The 26,669-nt window shown below is 34.4% G+C and overlaps 1 protein-coding gene across 1 annotated transcript in view; it reads left to right on the top strand.

The window, feature by feature from the left end:
* Positions 1-19,077, top strand: part of fipi (factor of interpulse interval) — a 46,306-nt gene extending 27,229 nt beyond the window's left edge. Inside the window, exons 5-7 of the mRNA XM_075294912.1 lie at positions 4,113-4,262; positions 17,116-17,601; positions 17,713-19,077. Of these exons, the coding sequence (XP_075151027.1) occupies positions 4,113-4,262; positions 17,116-17,601; positions 17,713-18,029 (953 nt within the window). The 3' untranslated portion in view covers positions 18,030-19,077. The remainder of the gene's footprint in view (positions 1-4,112; positions 4,263-17,115; positions 17,602-17,712) is intronic.
* The last annotated feature ends 7,592 nt before the right edge of the window (positions 19,078-26,669 follow it).

Genomic DNA, 26,669 nt, shown 5'->3' with positions numbered 1-26,669 from the left:
TGAGGATACATATTTCACGGTCTATGGTATTCCATACAATGGAATTTTATGGATACTATCGTTTAGTGAAACAATTCGTATAAATACGATTTTTTTAAGCACTCTTGGATAAATGAATATTGAAAGGTAGATAGTAACATGTGAATACTACTGAAAGCTCAGCCGGGTAGAATCTTGTGAAGTAAACAATAAATTTTCCAGATGATATTATTGACATACACAGAAAAATAGCAACTATACATTTCTCGATTAATTAAAATTAAAAAAATAATAATCAATTAAACAAGTAAAGGGTGATTTTTTAGCTGTGTCTTTTAACAATAATGGTTTATACAGCTGACCTTCCACCGTAGGATATTATTAACTTTGTCATTCCGTTTGTAACACATCGAAACATATATTCTAGGTCTTAGTGAAATTCTGAGTCGATCTAACGATGTCTGTTCGTCCGTCCGTCTGTTCTGACCGTCCGTCTGTAGAAATAAGATGTGTGTGCGTGAGTGAAATTTCATTCACACTCACGCACATTCACGAAACAATATGTTTGTTCACGCACGCTCACGTTTGGTAGCCACTCACGCACGTTCACGAAATGAAAACCGGTACTCACGTTATCGTGACTCACGACAAATTCACGAGACTCACGATATTTTCCCACCGGGAAAGAGGAAAGGTAACAAAATTAATAAATAGGATATAGTTCGACAGCTAAATAGAATTCAGTTATCATATCAGAAAGAATTAAATCTTGATTTTTTCTCGTGAGCGTGATTTTGCAGACATTTTATTCACACATTCACGAACCGATTTTATTTCTCACGCATGACATATTATTTGTAGTCCCATTCATGCACATTCACGAAAGTTTCTTCAGACTTTGTTCTCGAGTCACGTGATTATCGCGTGAATCACGCGTGTCACGACAGTTTGGTGTCACGCGTACATCTCTAGTGGAAATCACGCTAACTTCCGAACGAAACCAGCTATCGACTTGAAACTTACCACAAGTAGTTGTTATTTATATAGGTCGGATGGTATTGCAAATGGGCCATATCGGACCACTTTTACGTATAGACCCATATAAACGGACCCCCAGATTTGGCTTGCGGAGGCTCTAGGAGAAGCAAATTTCATCCGATCCGGTTGAAATTTGGTACGTAGTGTTAGTATATGGTCTCTAATATTCACGCTAAAATTGGTCCATATAGGTTCATAATTATATATAGCCCACATATAAACCGATCCACAGATTTTGCTTACGGATCCTCTTGGAGGAGCAAATTTCATCCGATCCGTTTAAAATTCGGTACGTGTGTTTATATATGGCCTCTAAAATCCGTTGGTCCAAATCGGTCCATAATTATATATAGCCCCCATAGAAACCGATCCCAAGATTTGACCTCCGGAGCCTCTTGTAGGAGCAAATTTCATCCAATCCGGTTGAAATTTGGTACGTGGTGTTTTTATATGGACACTAATATCCGTGCGAAAATTGGTCCAAATCGGTCCATAATTATAATAGCCCCCATAGAAACCGATCCCCAGATTTGACCTCCGGAGCCTTTTAGGGGAGCGAATTTCATACGATCCGGTTGAAATTTGGTACGTGGTGTAAGTATATGGTCTCTAACAAATGTACAAAAATTGATTCATATCGGTTCATAATTATATATAGCCCCCCATATAAACCGATTCCCAGATTTGACCTCCGGAGCCTCTTGGAGGAATAAATTTCATCCGATTCGATTGAAATTTGGTACGTTGTTCAAGAGTATAGACGCCAACAATCATACGAAAATTCATAATTGTATATTACCCCCATATAAAGCAACCCCCCATATTTCACTTCTGGCTCTCTAATTACCATGCGGTAGTTCATATCGGTTCGTAGTTATTTATAGACTCTCCTAAATATACCAATCAAGAAGTGAATTATATACGTATTTATCGATCTCTTTTTGTCTAATATATACTAATGGACTAACTTACAATTTTGAAGACGATGTTAAGAAGTTTTAAGATACCTTGACATCAGTAAGTATTACCACACCCCATGTAATTCGATTGTGGATGACAGACTTTAGTAGAACATTCTACGCAACCCACCACTACTGTGGTACAGGGTATAATAAGTTTGTGCATTTGTATGTAACGCCACGAAGGAGTAATCATATACCAACCTTTTAGTATCGGCTTAGAATTAAATTCTGAGTCGATTTAGCGATGTCCGTCTGTCTGTCTGTCCGTCTGTCTGTCTTTTGATGTATTTTTGTGTGCAAAGTACTGCTCGCAGTTTTAGTCCGATTGTCCTAAAATTTGGTATAGGGTCCTATTTCGGCTCAAAGACGATCCCTATTGACTTTGGTTGAAATCGGTTCAGATTTAGATATAGCTGCCATATATATTTTTCACCGATCTGGTCATAATTTGCGTGTATATCAACCGATCTTCCTCAAATTCCGTACATACGAATATTTTATGAGTCTCGAAAAACTTGCAAAATATCAGCCAAATCGGTTCAGATTTAGATATAGCTACCATATATAGCTTTCGCCCGATTTACACTCATTTGCCCACAGAGGCCAATTTTTTGCCTATGCGTGCCAAATTTGGTTGAAATCGCTTCAGATTTGGATATATCTCCCATATATAGCTTTCGTCCGATATGCACTTATATGGATCCAGAAGCCAGAGTTTAAGCCCAATTTGGTTGAAATTTTGCACATGGAGTACAATTAGTAGTGTAGTCAAGTGTGCTAAATTTTATTGAAATCGGTTCAGATTTAGATATAGCTCCCATATATATGTTTTTCTTATTTCGACAAAAATGGTCAAAATTCCAACATTTTCGTTGTAAAATCGCCACTGCCTAGTCGAAAAGTTGTAAAAATGACTCTAATTTTCCTAAACTTCTTATACATATATATTGAGCGATAAATCATAAATAAACTTTTGCGAAGTTTCCTTAAAATTGCTTCAGATTTAAATGCTTCCCATATTTTTTTTACTAAAATTGTGTTCCACCAACTTAAATTTTGAGTCTATAGATTTTGTAAAAGTCTATCAAATTCTGTCCAAATCGAGTGATATTTAAATGTATGTATTTGGGACAAACCTTTATATATAGCATCCAACACATTTGACGGATGTGATATGGTATCGAAAATTTAGATCTACAAAGTGGTGCAGGGTATAATATAGTCGGCCCCGCCCGACTTTAGACTTTCCTTACTTGTTTTTTAATTGACTTTCAATTAATTTTTAATTGATACTATCATTTCTGTGAATGAAGACATTTCAAGACATTTCATTACGTGTACGTACCAAATTTCAATCAGAATTGATGAAATTTACTTCTCTTAGAGCTTTTGCAAGCCAAATCTGGGTATCGATTTTAATGGGGGCTATATGTAAAAGTGGTCCGATGTGGTCCATTTGCAATACCATTCGACCTACATCAATAATAACTACTTGTGCCAAATTTCAGCACGACAGACGGACGGACATCGCTATTTCGACTCAGAATGTCACCACTACCCAGAATATATACATGTATACTTTATGGGATCTGTGACCAATATTTCGATGTGTTACAAACCGAATGACAAAGTTAATATACCACCATCCTGTGGAAGGGGGAGGGGGGGGGATATAATTGGAAAAATATAGCGCTTAACTTTAATGCATTACATATCAGGCACCCTAAAAACTCCGATCACATTGTTTACCAACCTATTACACTTTTCCCTCCCAAAATCAATGTCAATAGCTTCATCGTCATCTGTAAAGTCAACACATTGCATAAAAGTTTTTCCATTACATCATCGATCGAAAGTTGGAACATTTTCAATTTTCCCAAAAATTTACATTATGGCGTTGTTGATGCATGCATGCAGCGAGTACAATTCCAATTAACAACTCACGTCACACCTGTAATGGTGTGAGCGTCTGTGTGTGTGTGTTTTCAGATTCATCTGCACACAGAATGACATCATCCTCTTGTACCACATCATCCAAGTTTTTTCGTGTTTTTTTATTTCAATTGATTTTTAGTGTCTTCAATGATTTCATCTCTATCCTTTCTGTCTGTCTTGTTTTTTCTTTCTTTCCAGAAAATGCAACTAAATTTAGATATTTGGGTGACGGATTAAGTGTCATCAATGTAACGCAGAATGAAACTGGTGAATATACGTGTCGTGCTTATCAAGTCAGCAGCATTGCATCGGATATGCAGGAACGTACCATTCTGATGAAAATCGAACGTGAGTGTGATTCACTTTATATGCATTTATGCAGAGCTTGAATTTTCTTATGTCCTACCCCATATTCAGTTACCCATCCTCAATCTTTGTTAGTCTATGATGCTGTTGTTGTTTTTGTTATTGGATGTTCATTTATGTAACAATTTCTTTTTTTTTGTCGTCGTTTGCCCATCCACCCACATTTCCTGGTCCAACTATCCCGAAATATACTCACAGGTTTTTTCTCCCTGACAAATTTACTTTGAATTTTCTGGTATGTTTTTCCAAGTAAGAGTGAGTAAAGGAGTAAATATCGTTGTGTGTTAGTTTTTCTCGAATGAAAAAAGTGTCATCAGTTTTTCTAAAGCTCTGTTCAATCGCTCGTAAAAAAAAAACAAAATATCCGGCCAATTCTAATGCTCTGGCATGTTATGATAGTAAAAAGCATACATGTGAATGTTATATTTAATACAAGAGCATATGCTAGATGGAACCGAATATGGAGACACTGTACCAAATCCGAATTGCTAAGAATGGCTTAGCAGCAAGTAAACGATTTTGGTATTGACTCCCAGTCAAACATGCAGCTTCATTAAAATAAAGACATTTTTAGCGCCCTATCTGGTTTTAAATCTAGTATAAATAAAATTAAAATTAGGACATAGATTTCATTTATCAAATTTTCATTCTCGAATCTGGGGATCGGTTTATATGAGGGCGATATATAATTATGGACCGATATGGACTAATTTTTGCATGGTTATTAGTGTCCATATACTAACACCACGTACCAAATTTCAACCGGATCGGATGTATTTTGCTCCTACAAGAGGCTCCGGATTTCAAATCTGGGTATCGGTTTATATGGGGGCTATATATAATTATGGACCGATATGGACCAATTTTAGTCTTAGAGCAATATTTCGATGTGTTACAAACGGAATGACAAAATTAATAGGGAACTAATGGACTCATTACAGGACTGGTACTAGTGCTCCAGTTTATCAACATTTTTATACCCACCACCATAGGATGGGGGTTATATTAACTTTGTTATTCCGTTTGTAACACATCGAAATATTGCTCTAAGACCCCATAAAGTAAAGGGTGATTTGTTAAGAGCTTGATAACTTTTTTAAAAAAAAAAAACGCATAAAATTTGCAAAATCTCATCGGTTCTTTATTTGAAACGTTAGATTGGTCCATGACATTTACTTTTTGAAGATAATTTCATTTAAATGTTGACCGCGGCTGCGTCTTAGGTGGTCCATTCGGAAAGTCCAATTTTGGGCAACTTTTTCGAGCATTTCGGCCGGAATAGCCCGAATTTCTTCGGAAATGTTGTCTTCCAAAGCTGGAATAGTTGCTGGCTTATTTCTGTAGACTTTATACTTGACGTAGCCCCACAAAAAATAGTCTAAAGGCGTCAAATCGCATGATCTTGGTGGCCAACTTACCGGTCCATTTCTTGAGATGAATTGTTCTCCGAAGTTTTCCCTCAAAATGGCCATAGAATCGCGAGCTGTGCGGCATGTAGCGCCATCTTGTTGAAACCACATGTCAACCAAGTTCAGTTCTTCCATTTTTGGCAACAAAAAGTTTGTTAGCATCGAACGATAGCGATCGCCATTCACCGTAACGTTGCGTCCAACAGCATCTTTGAAAAAATACGGTCCAATGATTCCACCAGCGTACAAACCACACCAAACAGTGCATTTTTCGGGATGCATGGGCAGTTCTTGAACGGCTTCTGGTTGCTCTTCACTCCAACTGCGGCAATTTTGCTTATTTACGTAGCCATTCAACCAGAAATGAGCCTCATCGCTGAACAAAATTTGTCGATAAAAAAGCGGATTTTCTGCCACTGATTTTGGTAATAAAATTCAATGATTTGCAAGCGTTGCTCGTTAGTAAGTCTATTCATGATGAAATGTCAAAGCATACTGAGCATCTTTCTCTTTGACACCATGTCTGAAATGCCACGTGATCTGTCAAATACTAATGCATGAAAATCCTAACCTCAAAAGAATCACCCTTTATATATATTCTGGGTCGTGGTGAAATTCTGAGTCGATCTGAGCATGTCCATCCTCCGTCTGTTGAAATCACGGTAACTTCCGAATGAAACAAGCTATCAACTTGAAACTTGGCACAAGTAGTTGTTATTGATGTTGATCGAATGGTATTGCAAATGGGCCATATCGGTCCACTTTTACGTATAGCCCCCATATAAACGAACCCCCAAATTTGGCTTGCGGCTCCTCTAAGAGAAGCAAATTTCATCCGATCCGGGTGAGATTTGGTACATGGTGTTAGTATATGGTCTCTAACAACCATGCAAAAATTGGTCCCCATCGGTCCATAATTATATATAGCCCCCTTATAAACCGATCCCCCTATTTAGCTTGCGGAGCTTCTAAGAGAAGCAAATTTCATCCGATCCGGCTGAATTTTGGTACATGGTGTTAGTATATGGTCTCTAACAACCATGCAAAAATTGGTCCACATCGGTCGATAATTATATATAGCCCCCATATAAACCGATCCCCCGATTTAGCTTGCGGAGCCTCTTAGAGAAGCAAATTTTATCCGATCCGGCTGGAATTTGGTACATGGTGTTAGTATATGGTCTCCAATGACCATGCAAAAATTGGTCCACATCGGTCCAAAATTATATATAGCCCCCATATAAACCGATCACCAGATTTGACCTCCGGAGCCTCTTGGAAGACCAGAATTCATCTGATTCAGTTGAAATTTGTAGGTGGTGTTAATATATGGCCTCAAACACCCATGCAAAAATTGGTCTTAATCGGTCCATAATTATATATAGGCCCCATATAAACCGATCCCCAGATTTTACCTCCGGAGCCCCTTGGAAGAGCAAAATTCATCCGATTCGGTTGATATTTGGTACGTGATGTTAATATATGGTATCCAACAACCATGCAGGAATTGGTGCATATCAGTCCATAATTATAGTTATATAGCTCCCATATAAACCGATCCCAGATTTGAACTCCGGTGCCTTTTGGAGAAGCAAAATTCATCCGATCTGGTTGATATTTGGTACGTGGTGGTAGTATATGATATTTAACAAGCATGCCAAAAGTGGTCGATATTAGTCCATAATCATATATAGCCCCCATATAAACCGATCCCGAGATTTGGTTTTGGAGCCTCTCGGAGGAGCAAATTTCATCCGAGTCAGTTGAAATTTGGTACATTGTGCTAGTATATGGCCGTAAGCAACCATGCCTAACTAGGTCCATATCGGTCTATAATTATATATAGCCCTCAGATAAATCGATCCCCAATGACACAAAAGTTGGTCCATATCAAGTTCATAACATAATTGTATATAGCCCCCATATAAGCGACCCCCATATTTCAATTCTGGCTCTCTACGTATCGTGCAAAAAGTCCATATCGATTCGTAATTGTTTGTAGACTTACCCATACATAACTTTGATATATACCACGTATGGACTAACTCACAAGATACCACAATCCAAGTAATTCGATTGTGGATGACAGTCTTTCATAGAACTTTCTACGCAATCCATGGTGTAGGGTACATAAGATTCGGCCTGGTCGAACTTACGGCCGTATATTCTTGTTAATTGTCATATAATTTATTGATTTTTATACTTACTTGATATTAAAATCTTTTTGAATCCTCACTTTTACTACAATATAACTATCAGAATTATTTATTGTTCAATTCAGTAGGACAGTGCTTGAACTCATTCCAAAGGACACGTCCTGGAATAGGACAGTGCTTGAACTCATTCCAAAGGACACGTCCTGGAACAACTTAGTAGGACTACCCCATAGACAAGCCTGGGACAAACTCTTAGGAGCCTGTTTCATTTAAGCATCCAAATCGCACCAGAAAGGACAAGTTTTTCGAATATGTTGAACAATAGATAATTCTGATTTTTGTATTTTAGTAGAAGTGTAGATCCAATTAGATTTTAATATCAAGAGAGTATAGAAATCAATAAATTATATGAAAATTTAAAAAAATGTGATAAACTGGAGCACTGGTAGTAGGGGTCATAGACCGATATGGACCAATTTTTGCATGGATGTTAGAGACCATATACTAACACCACGTACAAAGTGTCAACCGGATCGGCTGAATTTTGCTCCTCCAAGAGGCTCCGGAGTTCAAATCTGGGGATCGGTTTATATGGGGGCTGTATATAATTATGGACCGATATAAACCCATTTTAGTCTTAGAGCAATATTTCGATATGTTACAAACGGAATGACAAAGTTAAAATACCCCCCATCCTATGGTGGAGGGTATAAAAAAATGTTATGCCCCAAACATAATTTGTTCTAACATCCCAGCAAAAAAATATGGAAGTTCTTCCAAAGGCACAACTTAAAAGCACTTCCAGAAGATGCACTCCCAATGATATTCTTTATTTTAACTACCCTGGAAGTTCTTTTAATTAAATTTTTTATATCTTGGTTTTTCATACTTTTAATGGATAATTTTACTTTTTTTGTTTCAAATGGATTAAAAACAGAGTAACAGAGTGGTACAAATCATTTAAATTTTGTCGAAAAAATGCTAAATCCAATCTAAAAAAATTGTGAATTTTTGAAAATATTTGACGTCAAACGTTCCGACAAGCGTTAGAATCCATTAAAAATTATAAAAAATTATAAAAATTATTTATTTGCCAAAATATCATAGAATTTTTTAATTTACATCCAAAACATTGAATTCGGATCACATCTAAAGAAGTGATGCAAATTCAGTGCAACGGCTGTTGTAATGGAGGACTTCCGTTCTATGACAAGCACATGTTAAATTCGTCGCTTCTGCGTCAATTTTGCACCACTTCCGTATCCAAAAAGAACATTTTCATTACATTTTTGGCGACGCTTTTTTTACTGGGATATTAACATATATGTCGCAAACATGTTATGCTAGTTTATGAACATTATATGCTTGCACTTAAAAAGAATGTGCTAAAAATTTGATTTCCAAACTTATAATATTTACATCCAAACCTATGAAAAACAGTCTTTTTCTCCCGTATATGCTAAGAAAATTTCTCATTCGTATTTTAAGGACATGAAGTCTTTGGTCGAACGACAACATTTTTATACCCACCACCATGGAATGGTGATGGTGCGTATAATAAGTTTGACATTCCCTTTGTAACATATCGAAATATCGATTTCCGACTATATAAAGTATATATATTCTTGATCAGGGAGAAATTCTAAGACGATATTAACCATGTTCGTCTGTCCGTCTGTTGTAATCACGCTACAGGCTTCAATAATGGCGCTTTTATCCTGAAATTTGGCACAGATTCGTTTTTTGTCTGCCTGCAAACAAAAAGCGAAGATGTTCGAAGATGGGATATATCGGTACAGGTTTTGATATAGTTCCTCCCGATTTGGGATCTTGGGTTTATAGACACCGTAGTTTTTATCTAATTTGCATGAAATTGGAAATCTAGAGGTATTTTGGGACCGTAAAGTGGTGTGCCTAAAATGGGGTGTATCGGTCCATGTTTTGATATAGCTCCTATATAGACCGATCTCACGTATTTTCTTCTTGCGGTTCTGGAATGCGTAGTTTTTATCCCATAAGCCTGAAATTGGAATTCAAGAAGTATTTAAGGACCACTATAAGGTGTGGTGTGTATCGGTGCATGTTTTTGGCATAACGAAGATGGGATATATCGGTACAGGTTTTGATATAGTTCCTCCCGATTTGGGATCTTGGGTTTATAGACACCGTAGTTTTTATCTAATTTGCCTGAAATTGGAAATCGAGAGGTATTTTGGGACCGTAAAGTGGTGTGCCGAAAATTGGGTGTATCGGTCCATTTTTTGATATAGCTCCTATATAGACCGATCTCACGTATTTACTTCTTGGGGTTCTGGAATGCGTAGTTTTTATCCCATAAGTCTGAAATTGGAATTCAAGAAGTATTTAAGGACCACTATAAGGTGTGGAGTGTATCGGTGCATGTTTTTGGCATAGCCTGCCAATGGACCGATATCCCAGTTTAATGCCTTGGGCTTCGAAAAACCGTAGTTTTTATCCTATTTGCCTGAAATTGAAAATATACTGATATTTTAGACCCTCAAAAACCTGTATCGGATTTAGTTTTTATCTGTCCATTTGGTAAGGCCTTCATATATACCATTTTCACTTCATGAGGGTATAGAAGGGGCACTGATCATGAAAATTGCTTGAAACTGAATGTAAAATTTCCAGGTTTTACTTCTCGTAATCATTTTAATAATAGCGGTAAAAATCTGCAGACTTTGGATTTCAAATCAGGGCGTTATATCATCATTTTCTTGCACATTTACACCAGATGTTGATGATTCCTCTAAAACTCAAACAAAAATGGTACTTATAAATCCAGAATCTGATGTATGTAGTCTTCATAGGTAGAATCTTTAAATTTATCTTCGGGAAGCGTAACGGTTTGAATTGATCTTAGGGGGATATGTATCTATGATTAAACCCCCCTGAAATTCTATATATTATCAAGTAACCCGTTTCGACGAAGTGTTTTCCATGGAAACTATTATATTTGAATCATGGTGGTGGGTATTTAAGAATCGGCCCGGCCGAATTTATTCCTGTGTATACTTGTTTTTTAGTACGATAGCTAGTCTCGTTCGGAAGTTAGCGTGATGTTAGGTTAGGTGGCAGCCCGATGTGTCAGGCTCCCTTAGACTATTCAGTTCATTGTGATACCACATTGGCGTGATGTTAACAGACGGACGGACATCGCTAGATCGACTCCGAATATTAAATTCCTTCCTTTAATTAAAATTTCCTTATTTTAAAGAAATTTTTCCTTAAATTTAAATGTTGGTGCATTAATGCTTCATATTAGGTCTATATTATTTGAGGTCCTAAATATTTCGTTATTTTAAAGAATCTGCATATTTCGCACGAACTCAATACCAAACTTCTTAAGGGAAGGCCAAAATCCTGGGATTCGAGTAGGGTACCCAATATTTCATTAAACCAGGATCCACGCGTTCTAACATGGTTCTCCATATTGTAGCACCTATAGTGGAGGCACATTTACAATTTACTTGCATCACATGGTGTTTCATAAGAGAATTGAGAATTTGGTATTGAATGTTCACTTTTTCCACACCATCATCCTCCCACTAACAAAAGTGAATTTTTTAGAGTTATTTTCAGTTGCTTCGTGTTTTTTTTCCGTTTTTGTTTTTTTACTTCGATCCTTTCCAGTTTTCTCTGGTGAGTCTTGTTTTTCGATATGTGTACAACTGGATGAAATGCATATGTTTTCATTTTTTATTCGCCCGATATAACCGGGTTCAATTGGAATTGAGTTTTTTATAGCTGGATTTTGGTTATGAAGGGATTTTGAATCAAATGGATTTGCAGAGTGAAAAAATTCTATGTTGAAGCACACGAAGAGCAAAAGGAATCAAGTATTTCATGTTGGAACAGCATAATAGTTTTAAAATTGAAATTTTATGAGTAATATATAGATGCAATATTCAAGCAAAGTTACGTTGAGACTCATCGTGATGTTTTTTTTACCAGATTCTCATCTGGGATCAGATTTGAAGAACTATTGGAATGTTATTGACAAAAAAAAAAGTTTATGCCACTTTATTGTGGTGGTTAACAGAGAAATTTCTATTTTTGTAATTTTTTGTGAATATCCATAAACAAGTACGAAACATGGATATATGATAGCAATACCAATGGTATTCAATTATTGGTACCCAGGACATTCGAGAGGTAACTACAGCTAAGATATTGTGATGATTTCTACGAATTGATGGCAGGGCTGTGGAGTCGAGCCAATTTTGCTCGACTCCGACTCCACCATTTTTCACCAGCTCGACATTAGATGCCAATTGAACTCTATATTTCAAATTTAGGGCAATGTTTAATAAATAAAAAAATGTTATAAATACCCATCATAATATGAGAAGATACCAACAGTATATGTATTTGTGGACCAAAATTATTGATACTATCTCAAATCCTTTAAATTTGTTGCGAGCTATATAAAGGTTTATATTCCCATATGCATGAATTTGAATCTGAATCGATTTAGACAAAATTGTATATACTTCTACAAAATCTATGTACTTAAAATTTAAATCTAACGTTATGGGACGTAATACAATTTTAACAAAAAATAAAAATGCAAGGAAAGTCTAAAGTCGGGCGGGCCGATTATAATATTCTCTGCACAACTTTGTACTTAGATCTACATTTTGATAAAATCTCAAATCAGACTTCTACAAAATCTCGGGCAATATTTGGGAAATATTTATAATTGTTTAGACAATTTCGCAAAAATGCATTTATGATTCATTCATTGAAAAATTTGAAAATTTGAGTCATTTCTACAAGTTTTCGACTTAGCAGTGAGCATACAATTTTGAAAAAATTTTTGTCTAGTAAATAAAATTTTGCAAAATTTTCTACAGAAACAAAATTTTGACTAAATTTTCTATAGAAATAAAATTTTGGCAAAAATTTTTATAGATATAAAAGTTTGAAAAAGTTATCAATAGAAATACAATTTAAAAAAAATGTGTAGAAAACAAAATTTTGCAAAATTTTTTATAGAAATAAAATTTTGCAAAATAACATATTCTATAGAAACAAAATTTTGACTAAATTTTCTATAAAAACAAAATTTTGACTCAATTTTATATAAAAAAATATTTCTATAGTAATAAAATTTCGAATACATTTTTTATAGCAGTGAGCATCAGTAAGAAAAAAAAATTGAGAAAATTTGCTATAGAAATAAAATTTGACGATTTTTTCTTATAGAAATAAAATTTTGAAAAAATTATCAATAAAAATACAATTTTAGAAACATTTTTGTGTAGTAAATAAAATTCTGCAAAATGTTCTACAGAAACAAACTGTTGACTAAATTTTCTATAGAAATTAAATTTTGACAAAATTTTCTTATTAAACAAGTAAGGAAAATCTAAAGTCGGGCGGGGCCGACTATATTATACCCTGCACCACTTTGTAGATCTAACTTTTCGATACCATATCACATCCGTCAAATGTGTTGGGTGCTATATATAAAGTTTTGTCCCAAATACATACATTTAAATATCACTCGATTTGGACAGAATTTGATAGACTTCTACAAAATCTATAGACTCAAAATTTAAGTCGGCTAATGCACTAGGGTGGAACACAATGTTAGTAAAAAAATATAGGAAACATTTAAATCTGAAGCAATTTTAAGGAAACTTCGCAAAAGTTTATTTATGAATTATCGCTCGATATATATGTATTAGAAGTTTAGGAAAATTAGAGTCATTTTTATAACTTTTCGACTAAGCAGTGGCGATTTAACAAGGAAAATGTTGGTATTTTGACCATTTTTGTCGAAATCAGAAAAACATATATACGGGAGCTATATTTTAATCTGAACCGATTTAAATCAAATTTGGCACACATGACTATATTACTAATTGTACTCCTAGTGCAAAATTTCAACCAAATTGTGCCAAAACTCTGGCTTCTGAGGCCATATAAGTCCATATCGGGCGAAAAATATATATGGCAGCTATATCTAAATCTGAACCGATTTCAATCAATCGAACCGATATCAATTCAATTTGGCACACATGACTATAATACCAATTGTACTCCTAGTGCAAAATTTCAATCAAATTGGGCCAAAACTCTCGCTTCTGGGGCCATATAAGTCCATATCGGGCGAAAAATATATAGGGAAGCTATATCTAAATCTGAACCGATTTCAATCAAATTTTGCACACTTGACTATACTTCTAATTGTACTCCTAGTGCAAAATTTCAACCAAATTCGGCAAAAAATCTGGCTTCTGGGGCCATATAAGTCCATATCGGGCGAAAGATATATATGGGAGCTATATCTAAATCTGAACCGATTTCAATCAAATTTTGCACACTTGACTATACGACTAAGTGTTATGTTTGTACAAAATTTCAAGCAAATCGGTATAAAACTCTGGCTGCTGGGTCCATATTAGTGCATATCGGGCGAAAGATATATAATGAGCTATATCTAAATCTAAACCGATTTCTTCCAAAATCAATAGGGTTCTATTCTGACCCAAATTAGGAACAAGTGCCAAATTTTAAGGCGATGGGACTTAAATTGCGACCTAGACTTTGATCACAAAAATGTGTTCACAGACAGACGGACGGACGGACAGACGGACATGGTTATATCGACTCAGGGACCCACCCTGAGCATTATTGCCAAAGACACCATGTGTCTATCTCGTCTCCTTCTAGGTGTTACAAACATATGCACTAACTTATAATACCCTGTTCCACAGTGTGGCGCAGGGTATAAAAATTTATTACTATAAAATTTTGGCAACATTTTCTATAGAAATAAAATTTTGACCAAATTTTCTAATAAAAAATCTATTACTATAAAATTTTGGCAAAATTTTCTATAGAAATAAAATTTTGACTTAAATTTTTATAGAAATAAAATTAAAAAAAAAATTTTGTGTAACAAACTAACTTTTGAAAAATTTTCTATAGAAATAAAATTTTGCAAAATATTCTATAGAAACAAAATTTTGACTCAATTTTCTATAGAAATAAAATTTTGACTAAATTTTCTATAGAACAAAATATTTCTATAGCAATAAAATTTTGAATAAATTTTTTGTAGAAATAAAATTTTGACAAAATTTGCTATAGAAATAAAATTTTGACAAAACTTTTTATAGAAATAACATTTTGACAAAATTTTCTATAAAAAACAACTTTGAAAAAATTTTCTGTCAATATTCCACATATGTATATGGCCTTAAAAAAAAATTTAAAAAAAAAATAATTTCGGGTATTAAAATGGATCGATCCAGCCCATCTGCTAGTCTAACATTCTAGGAAACATCAAAAGATAGCCGTAATTGGAAGTTGATTTTCATTTACAATCATGCTGTACATTGATCGAATGAATAACGCAATGAAAACTAATTTGCGTAAAAACTTGCTTAGTTACAAAAATGTGAAGTGTTTAAAAAAGTTGGTTTAGCCGGAGTCGGAGTCGAGCAAAACTCCGACTCCGGCTCCACAGCCCTGCTTTCCACGCTTCGGAGACGGTTCACCGGTCGCTGTCCACTCAGCCGACTGTCGATTGGACTCAGGAGTGTAGTGATGGAGCCATGTTTCATCCACTGTCACATATCGACGGAAAAACTCGGGTGTATTACGAGTTAACAGCTGAAAACACCGCTCAGAATCATCAAAACGTTGTTGTTTTTGGTCAAATGTGAGCTCGCGCGGCACCCATTTTGCACAGAGCTTCCGCATATCCAAATATTGATGAATAATATGACAAACACATTCCTTTGATATCTTTAAGGCCTCTGCTATCTCGACCAACTTCATTTTACGGTCATTCAAAATCATTTTGTGGATTTTTTTATATGTTTTCGTCGGTAACCACCTTTTTCGGGCGTCCACTGCGTTCATCGTCCTCCGTGCTCATTTCACCACGCTTGAATTTTGCATACCAATCAATTATTGTTGATTTCCCTGGGGCAGAGTCCGGAAACTCATTATCAAGCCAAGTTTTTGCTTCCACCGTATTTTTTCCCTTCAGAAAACAGTATTTTATCAAAACACGAAATTCATTTTTTTCCATTTTTTTCACAAACAAAAGTTGCTTCACAAAAGACGCTCTATCTCACAAACTAATTGACTTACAGACGTCAAATTTTGACACGAATCATTTGAAGGTTGGTACTATATAAAAATAATATGCATTTAATACTAGCGACGCCATCTATGTGTCAGACCGGGAACTTATTAGCCAACCTGTTGAATTCACTCATATGAAAGAATTAGTTTGATTTTAGAGATTCATTTGATTTGAAAAAATGTTTCATTTGACATGAAAAGGGTTTCTTGAGAAACGTTTCGTTTGAATTGAAGAAGGTATCATTTGATTTGAAAAGGTTTCACTTGATTTGAAAAAGGTTTCATTTCAAGTGGAAATGCTATACATAATTTTCAACACCTATACGACATAAAAGTGTTAATGGATCCGGAAGTGGTGCAAAATTCGCGAAGAAGCGATGAAATTGACATGGGCTTGCCATTGGACGGATGTTCACCATTTCAACAGTCGTTGCAGTCAATTTATATCACATTTTAAGGTGTCATCCGAATTTAGTGTTTGTAAAGTGAATTAAACAATTTTGTGGTATTTTGAAAAAAAAATAATAATTCATAAAATTTTTTATGATTTTTTATGCATTCTAACGATTGTCTGAAACGTTTAACTTCAAAAATTTTAAAGTAATCGCAATTTTTTAGAATAGATAGTGCATTTTTTTCGACAAAATTTTAATAATTTGTGTCATTTTATTAATTCGTACTCTGTTTTTAACATATTTGAAACAAAAAAAGCGAGTTATAAAAAATTCAATTAAAAGAACCTCCTGTGTAGTTAAAATAAATAACATCTTTGGGGGGTAATTTTTGCTATCAAAGTTGTGTCTTTAGAAGAACTTCCAAATTTTTTTGCTGGCTACTTTATAAGTTCCTATTCATCTTACATCATTAGAAGTAATGAGAGTTCTTGCTGGGTACATTTCAATCGGTCTGAGCTGATGTAATCGGCGGCGGCTTCAGCTAGTCGTTGACCAATTCATTAACCTCCTCCTCTGCGGGGTGTAGAACCAATAATTCCTGTATTTTCAACTCAGATCAAAATTATTATTCCAAATGTTTCTTGGTATCAATAAAAAAAACTTCATTGGCCTTGAGTCTTCTCCTTTTGCGTGTAATGTGATATCGTAGCCATAATTTCACATTAAAACTTTACCATTATATTTGCAGATAAACCTACGTGGAAGAACACTACAATGAGCACAGAGGAGTATGCCTATATGAATGGCATAGCTGAATTCAAATGTGAAGCTGTGGCCGAGCCACCAGCCAATTTCTCTTGGTATCGTGGCAAGAATAAAACGAAAATTGTCGATAGCGAACAGTATCACATCGAGCATGACAATCACATCTCCATACTGCACATCAAAGCAAACGAAGAATTTGTCTTTAGTACATACAAGTGTAAGGCTCGAAATCACTTGGGCTCCATTGAACGCTCGGTGATTTTGAAGGAGGGTGAGAAACCACCAACGCCTCTACCATTGACCTTACGCGGTCTCAACTCTCACACATTCGATATCGAATTGAAGACCCCAAAGAATGCATCAACCAAAGTGATTGGTTGTCGATTTGAGTACATAACGGAATTGCAATTCAAAAAGGATGCTGGTCAATGGACCAATGCCAAGCACAAAAATTTCAATTACGACAGTGGTAAGTGGATTATAACCCCCCAAACGCCCCATGTCAGCCATAACCACGGTTTGGGGGCTTAAATCGTTGGGTAATCTCCGCATCTTACAATTTTTCTGTGTCGATTTACAGGTGCCACTTTCTTGCTTAACAATCTGGAGGAAAACACCACTTATCTGGTACGTGCCGCCACACGTAGTATTGCAGGTCTCAGTGATTGGACTCCAGTTGAAAAATTCCGCACGAAGTTTAATCAGACCAGTGGAGGGTCATCATGCAGTCTTTGCTCATCGTTTACCCATATTTTGTGTTTCGTTTTGGTTGCCTTAATGTTAAGCTCTGATCTAACATTGGCCAATCCCATTAGGGCCATATTTTTGGGTGTTCGTCAGCAGACCACAAATTCAATTGCCTCTCATGGGATGTTGGGTGATGTGGGTCGTTGGTGAGTCAGTCCATCATCATCATCAGCATCATCACTATAGTCAACATCATCGTTGCCGTCGCCATCAAACAGCGGGTGCTGTTTACTTTTAATTTTAAGTGACCGAACAAAAAACGCTTAGTCCAGTAGTTTCCAGATCTTTGTGTAAGGAATTTTTTTCTCAGTTTCTTTTCTTGTTGCTTTTTTTTTTGCTTTTCTTGGGCTTTTTTTGTGGGTCATTTTGTTTTTTTTTCGTTTAGAGTTTACTTTAAGTTCACCCACTATTCTCTCATAGTTCATACAGAATCCAAGAATGGGTAAGGACAACCAGTAGTCAATATAAAGTAAAGGCGATGGACTTGAACAAGAGATTTGATGCTTTTAGAAAATTTCATTCTTTCGTTGATTCTGTCCATCAAAGTAGGTCAGTTTTGATATGCCCTTTGTTTTTAAGGAATTATATTACAAAGAAAATATTTAATATAAATAGAAAAGTAAAACAAAAAAACAAGTTATATTTAAGTAAAGACATTAAATTATAATTTCGAAAAAGCCATTTACTGCCAATGAATTGCGAATAATGAAGTATACTTTCAGGGAGAAACTAGTAGAACTACAACTGGTATTAAAACATTTTTCTTGTTAATTCTCTGTTTATTGATATTTCGCATTTCGTTGGTGTCTGAATATATTTATGTGTTTCACATAAATGTCTTTTATGCATTATTGACATTCCAAAACAACCTCAACATCAAAAGATGTCAATGAACATACAGAATTTAAACATTTATCTTTTAAGTTGCTTTGGTATATCCATAATTTTTTGAGTTTGTTTTTTCCAAAAACCACAAATTCATATAATTCTATATAACATACAATTATTATTATTATGAAGACATACATCCTAAGTGTACTTTACTACAATTTGTTAAAATATGAATTTGAATCCAATGTGCTTTAAGACCCTGTAAGCCAAACAAGAAATATAATAATGCATGAAATAAATCTAATATTTATATAGTAGTTGTCTATTCCAATATAATGTAGAAAATATTCCAAATATACATAAATATAAATAAATATATATACTCATAAAAAAAAAACATATACAAAAATTACGAAATATACATACTTAAATATGGGCCATTCTACTACAAGTTGGAAGGTGTAGGTGGATTTTTGGATTATCGATGTGTGAATTACAGTACGCATAAAATAACTCTTTCGCTTATTGTGTGTTTATACAGAAAAATAACTCTTATTATTGTTCGTTCCACATATCTGAAGTTAAATGGTATATACCGGCATGAAATAGTGTAGTAGTTTTTGTAGTGACATTCACTGGCCAAGTTTATTTGACAATTTTAAATATATTCCTACGGGAAATTGCTGCAAATTTTCACTGACGGGCTTACCACCAGACTGGCACCAGTGATCCAGTTTGTCACAATTTTTAAATTTTCATATAATTTATTGATTTTTACTCAGTTTGAATCCAGCATTTCTCATTAGCGCGGACTCCGACTCCTGGTAATGTAATTTGATCTAATTTTAAGAGCACTCCATTTTTTTTTGCAATAAAAATAAAGTAAATTTAGCGTTAGTTTTACTACGGAAATTTTTTTCGGTGTGATGATCTGTAACATATTATTGATATGGAAAAATATCAATTAATTTTGGTTCCGGAGTTTTATCGAAATAAAATTTTGATAAGTTGGTATAAATTGGTAGATTATTTTAGGATCGAGTGGTAAGATCTTAAAATAATCCAGCAATTTATACCAATTTATCAAAATTTTATTTCGATAAAAAAAAATTGGCAATATTTTATTTAACACGATTATTTAGTTTATCGACCTTGTTCTAATTATTAACTTCTCTGTATATACTTTCTCTGGACTGTCAAGGTAATTTTTAAATGCGAATAAAACAAATATTGAATTATTCCATTATTTTCATACAACGTTTCGCTGGGATTATTTCCAGAGTCACCAGGGATGATTTTTATACCCTGCGCCACACTGTCGAACAGGGTATTATAAGTTAGTGCATATGTTTGTAACACCCAGAAGGAGACGAGATAGACACATGGTGTCTTTGGCAATAATGCTCAGGGTGGGTCCCTGAGTCGATATAACCATGTCCGTCTGTCCGTATGTCCATCCGTCCGTCCGTCTGTCTGTGAACACATTTTTGCGATCAAAGTCTAGGTCGCAATTTAAGTCCAATCGCCTTCAAATTTGGCACATGTTCCTAATTTGGGTCAGAATAGAACCCTATTGGTTTTGGAAGAAATCGGTTCAGATTTAGATATAGCTCCCATATATAGCTTTCGCCCGATATGCACTAATATGTACCCAGCAGCCAGAGTTTTATACCGATTTGCTTGAAATTTTGTACAAACATAACACTTAGTCGTATAGTCAAGTGTGCAAAATTTAATTAAAATCGGTTCAGATTTAGATATAGCTCCCATATATCTTTCGCCCGATATAGAGTTATATGGCACCAGAAGCCAGATTTTTGGCCGAATTTGGTTGAAATTTTGCACTAGGAGTACAATTAGTAGTATAGTCAAGTGTGCTAAATTTGATTGAATTCGGTTCCGATTTAGATATAGCTCCCATATATATCTTTCGCCCGATATGGACTAATATTGTCCTAAAAGCCAGAGTTTTGACCCAATTTGGTTGAAATTTTGCACAGGGAGTAGATTTATCATTGTAGCTATGCGTGCCAAATTTGGTTAAAATCGATTCAGATTTAGATATAGCTCCCATATATATATATATATCTTTCGCCCGATATGCACTTATATGGACCCAGAAGCCAGAGTTTTATTCCGATTAGCTTGAAATTTTGCACAAGGAGTACAATTGGTAGTATAGTCATGTGTGCCAAATTGGATTGAAATCGGTTCAGATTTAGATATAGCTTCCATATATATTTTTCGCCCGATATGGACTTATATGGACCCAGAAGCCAGAGTTTTATCCCGATTAGCTTGAAATTTTGCACTAGGAGTACAATTGGTAATATAGTCATGTGTGCCAAATTTGAATGAAATCGGTTTAGATTTAGATATAGTTCCCATATATATGTTTTTTCTGATTTCGACAAAAATGGTCAAAATACCAACATTTTCCTTGTTAAATCGCCACTGCTTAGTCGAAAAGTTGTAAAAAGTACTCTAATTTTCCTAAACTTCTAATACATATATATCGAGCGATAAATCATAAATAAACTTTTGCGAAGTTTCCTTAAAATTGCTTCAGATTTAAATGTTTCCCATATTTTACTAAAATTGTGTTCCACCCTAGTGCATTAGCCAACTTAAATTTTGGGTCTATAGATTTTGTAAAAGTCTATCAAATTCTGTCCAAATCGAGTGATATTTAAATGTATGTATTTGGGACAAAACTTTATATATAGCCCCCAACACATTTGACGGATGTGATATGGTATCGAAAATTTAGATCTACAAAGTGGTGCAGGGTATAATATAGTCGCCCCCCCCCCCACCACTTTAGACTTTCCTTACTTGTTTTCTATTGGATCTGGCAACAATATAATATGGAAATATCAAAGATAATTGAGAAGAAAATGCAGTCTTCTCATATCAAAACTGAAACACCAGAGGACTCTGCCAACAAAATATCATAAAGTTTGCGTCGACGTGTCCCTCAAATGTAATGCCGTTTGCGTCGGAAAATATCATAACATTTGTGTTTTTCATAAATTTCTGAATAAAAACCCACAAAAGTTATACCAAAACGATTGTAGAAAATTAAAATAAAACGTATGTGTATTTCAAAGCGAATATTCATTATGACTTTATGCGAATATTGCCTTTTAAATTTATTCCTGGGCAGAGCTGCTTTGGAAAAAATTGACAAATAAAACAATTTTTTTCTCATAGCCCTCTACACCTTGAAATTTGTTTTCTCTTTATAAGAGCACAATGCTTAATCTTGTTATACTCAATTATCTTTGGAAATATCAGAGAGAATAAAAACACAAGAGAACGAAACTGTGAAGCGAAACTACGTCAGTAGGTGGCAGTCATGAGGAAAATTTCTCTAATATAATGCAGTATTTGTCGGCGCTTCTCTCAATAAATTTTGCGTCGTCTTCACCCAGTTCAGTTCTCTGCCGGCTCTACGAAACGTAAGGAACCTACTTTGTATAGTAACGTATGTTTTTTTATAAATGTTTTCATTCCATTAAATTTTTTAGCAGACAATTTGAAATTATAACTGCCGATGCCTTTATAAAGAATAAATCAAAACAGCGCTTCGACCGCAACGTCGGTAATACCAAAGCTGCAGGCATTGTGCGACATATATACAAAGTGCTCTATAGAAATTTTATTTCTAGAGAAAATGTTGTCAAATTTTATTACTATAGAAATTTTGTATTTCTATAGAAAATTTTGTCAATATTTTATTCCTAGAGAAAATCTCGTCAAAATTTTATTCCTAGAGAAAATTTTGTTACAATTTTATATCGATAAAAAATTTTGCCAAAATTTTATTTCGATAGATTTTGTTCAAATCTTACTTCTATAGAAAATTTGTGAAGGACTATTTTGTAAAATCTACCAAAACATCAAGAATTCTACCAAACAGTAGAATATCTATCATTTTTGATAGAATTCCACCAACTGTGGCAACCAGTTCAGACTCCGATTCCGATACTCAAAATGACACAAGTTCGTAAAAGTTTGTGCCAGTCTGGTTCATGAGGACCTGTATACACGTCCTAGGACGTGTCCTTTGGAATGAATCGTGAAGTCGTGTCCTAAAGTGTAAATTTACCCCGTCAATGACAAACCCACGTTAAAGTGACAGAACTGGGGCTGGTCCATACACACAAGGAACGAGTCCTGTACCGGTCCGTCGGTTATAAATAATTTATATACACACAAAATAATATTATAATTTTTGAGCTAACAATAAATTGTTGTTACAGAAAGTTTTTAAGTTCAACAAAATTTTTGTTGATATAACAAAATGTTTGTTGATATAACAAAATTAGTTGCTAAAGTGATTAAAATCGTAATTGTATTTACAAATTACGTTGTTAGCTCAAATTTAAACATAATTTTAATTGTATTGACAATCAAATTAATTGATATTTTTTGTGTGTAGATATAAAATTCAAATTGTTTGTATGTTTCGGGTATGCTCGGAAAGGGCTGAATCGATTCTATTGAAATTTTCAGTTCGCTTAGAGGGTCTGATATTGGTGAAAACAAGCTACATCAATCTTGGATATCTGATTGGGAAGAGGGACCCCTCCTTTGACCGACTTTTTGAAATTTTGCCTTAAGTTCCCCGATTTATTTAAAATTTTCAGTGAAGGTTGGGATGGCCTCTAGAGAAAGATCCTCTATTTATTTTTGAATAGTTGGTCGGAGTGTGAGACATCCCGACTTACGTGAGTTTTTTAAGTACAGTGATAAAACTAAACTTCTTCGATTTACTTGAAATTTCCACAAAATATAACGTACACCGAAAAAAGTTAGTAGTTAAACTAACGTTAATTTGAACTGAATTTCATTGCAGAAAAAATTATTTGTTTGTAGAGAAATTCTTTTAATTTTTCCGAAATTTTCCACAGTCCAATGAAATACCCGTGAAGGGGAAAAAGTTCAATGACCGCACACAGAAGTTCAATATAAACTAAAGCAGAAGAAAATTTTCGTACGATTTCCAAAAGTAGTAAGAATGAACTAGGGTTGGTTAAAATGGTCATGATTTGGCGCCAATGGTTTTTTCTTTACTTTTAATTCATTTTTGGCAATACCCAGCAAAAAAGCGTCGCCAGTAGTGAAATGTTCTTTTTGAATTTAACATGGGCTTGTTATAGGACGAATGTCCACCTTTTCAACAGCCGTTGTACTGAATTTGCATTATTTCTTAACGTGTGAAATCAGTGTTTTGGATGCAAATATTTTACCAAGTAATTTTAATTTAATAAGTTATTTTTGATTCTGAATGTATTTTAACACTTGTCTCAAACGTTTGACCTATTCAATCTTTTTTATGACTTTTAAAGCATTTTAACGCTAGTCTGAAACGTTTGACCTATTTTTTTTTAATTCTCAATTTTTCTAGAAAGAATTGAGCAGTTTTTTGACATAATTTAAATAATTTGTAGCATTTCATTAAAAAGTTTAAATTACCCATTAAAAATAGTTATATTTTTAGTTAGTTATAGTTAACAGCTAGTTAAATATAAATTGTATTAAAAACTTTCTGTGTAGTTAAAATGCGTAGTATCTTTGGGAGGACATTTTTGGAAGTGCTTTTAAAGTTGTGTCTTTAGAAGAACTTCCAAATTTTTTGCTGGGTAGTTTCTTTAATGTCTGGTCTCGAACTATGCCATCTGTTGTTGATCCCACATTACTAATTTGCGCACCCAATACATTTTTTTTCCGCTTTTCTTCAAACTCGTGGGGTGCTTGGTGTTAGGGTTGTTATGCGATATAAATAGACTACTTACCTTGACCTTGACCACTTAGGGAAGCCCTAAGAGGTTTTTTTTTATAAATATAATCGATGTTTTTTCTGTGTATAAAGAAGTTGACATATTCAAAAACTTATTTATTCTCACCATCCAATTTTGTAATAAAATTGCCCATATACATAAATCTTGAATTGAATACATCTATAAAGTATGAAATTATAAGCGATTTTTATATGAAATCAAATATGATACAGTAAATCCATTTTGGAAGATCTAACAATCTGTCAACTTTAGTGATATGCTTAAACAAATTCAAATGGAAAACTAAACCACAGAGCATGAAATAGTTTTAATTACAGTTATTATGGTTAACAAATACATAATGATAATAGAACATACAATAACTTTTAGAAGTCTTTAATTGAAATAGATTTGCCATAATATTCAGGTTTTCAATAGAATGATGATGTACCACCACACATATGTTAGAATATCTTAGACACTCATTCACACACCCAAAACAAATTTTATAAATAAATAACAACTTAATGAGTATGAAATATATGTGACATTTTTATAAATGCCTATGGCATATATGGTTTCGCAAAAGAATTCTTAAATCAAAATGTGTAATTTTTGAACTTTATCAAAAACCACCATCATATGGTTTGATAAATACAAAATTGTCATTAGCCAGTAAAAACCAAAATTTTATGTTACTATATATATGGTATACATGTTGCAAAAATGTTTAACATAATGGCCTTATAGAAAATTAATATAAATTACCTCGATCGAAATTATTTTATTGCATCTTTAGAGAGATTATGGCATACATTTATATGAAAAGGAAACACTATTTAAATAAATACTATTCGGTAGAGATGGATACATATATAGAAAAATAATACCGTATGTCATACGGTGTTGCCTGTAGTTTCATGGCTTTATCCCCATATTGGGACGCTTTCATCCCCAAAAATTCCCAACTTAAATTCCTCCCGAAAAAACCCAGATAAATAAAAATCGACTATAGAAAATCTGTAATATCTTAAAAATTTTAAAATATAAACTTTTGTCACACTAGATTACGAATTGCAATGACATCAATATTTCGAAATAAATTGTGTTTTTATGATGTTTTTTTAATGTGAATCATTCTATTGTCTGCAGTTTCACTATTTTTGAAATTTATTTTCAAAAACAGTGCTCAATTAAAAATTTTTATAGAGCACTTCGTGAATTTTATAGTGCACATAATCGTCCTTCTGAGACCCCCATAAATAGCGTAATTACCACAGTGCCGTATGTAGAGCAAAGATAATCCACACGCTATTCAAGAACTACCAATGCATCCCGATGTGGATGTAAACGGAATGTGGCTTCAACAGGATGGTGTCGCTTGTCATACTGCAGGCGAAACAACGGACAACATTATTGATGTTGTCGCGCTCGTGTGATTTGACGCCACTGTTTATTTTTTGTGGAGATACCTGACAAACTTATTATACCCCTGTCACCATTCTATGGTGGTGGGTATAAGAAAAATACACATGTCAATTATGACATGGCAAAAAAAAATATTTCGTAGATAATTTCTTGTCATTTAACATTTAAATATAATTTCGGGCATATGGCCACCACTACTATTATGTACAAAGGTTGGGAGCCACCGTGGTGCAATGGTTAGCATGCCCGGCTTGCATACACAAGGTCGTGGGTTCGATTCCTTCTTCGACCGAACACCAAAAAGTTTTTCAGCGGTGGATTATCCCACCTCAGTAATGCTGGTGACATTTCTGAGGGTTTCGAAGCTTCTCTAAGTGGTTTCACTGCAATGTGGAACGCCGTTCGGACTCGGCTATAAAAAGGAGGTCCCTTGTCATTGACATTAACATGGAATCGGGCAATGTGGTATCACAATGGACTGAATAGTCTAAGTGAGCCTGATACATCGGGCAGCCATTTTACTTTTGGTCTTATAGAAACCGTAGTTTTTTATCTGATTTGCCTGGAATTGTAAATATACTGGAATTTAAGAATTAAAAAAACCTATGTCGGATTTAGTTTTTATCGATCGGTTATAGAACGTGCACTGATAATGAAAATTGCTTGAAACTGAATGTTTCCAGCTTTTACTTCTCGTAATCATTTAAATAATGGGGATGATTTTACAGATTTTAGATTTCAAATC

The sequence above is a fragment of the Haematobia irritans genome, chromosome 2 (genome assembly GCF_050003625.1).
Source record: "Haematobia irritans isolate KBUSLIRL chromosome 2, ASM5000362v1, whole genome shotgun sequence".
Classification (NCBI taxonomy): Eukaryota; Metazoa; Arthropoda; class Insecta; order Diptera; family Muscidae; genus Haematobia; species Haematobia irritans.
This window is presented reverse-complemented; position numbering and strand designations above follow the sequence as displayed.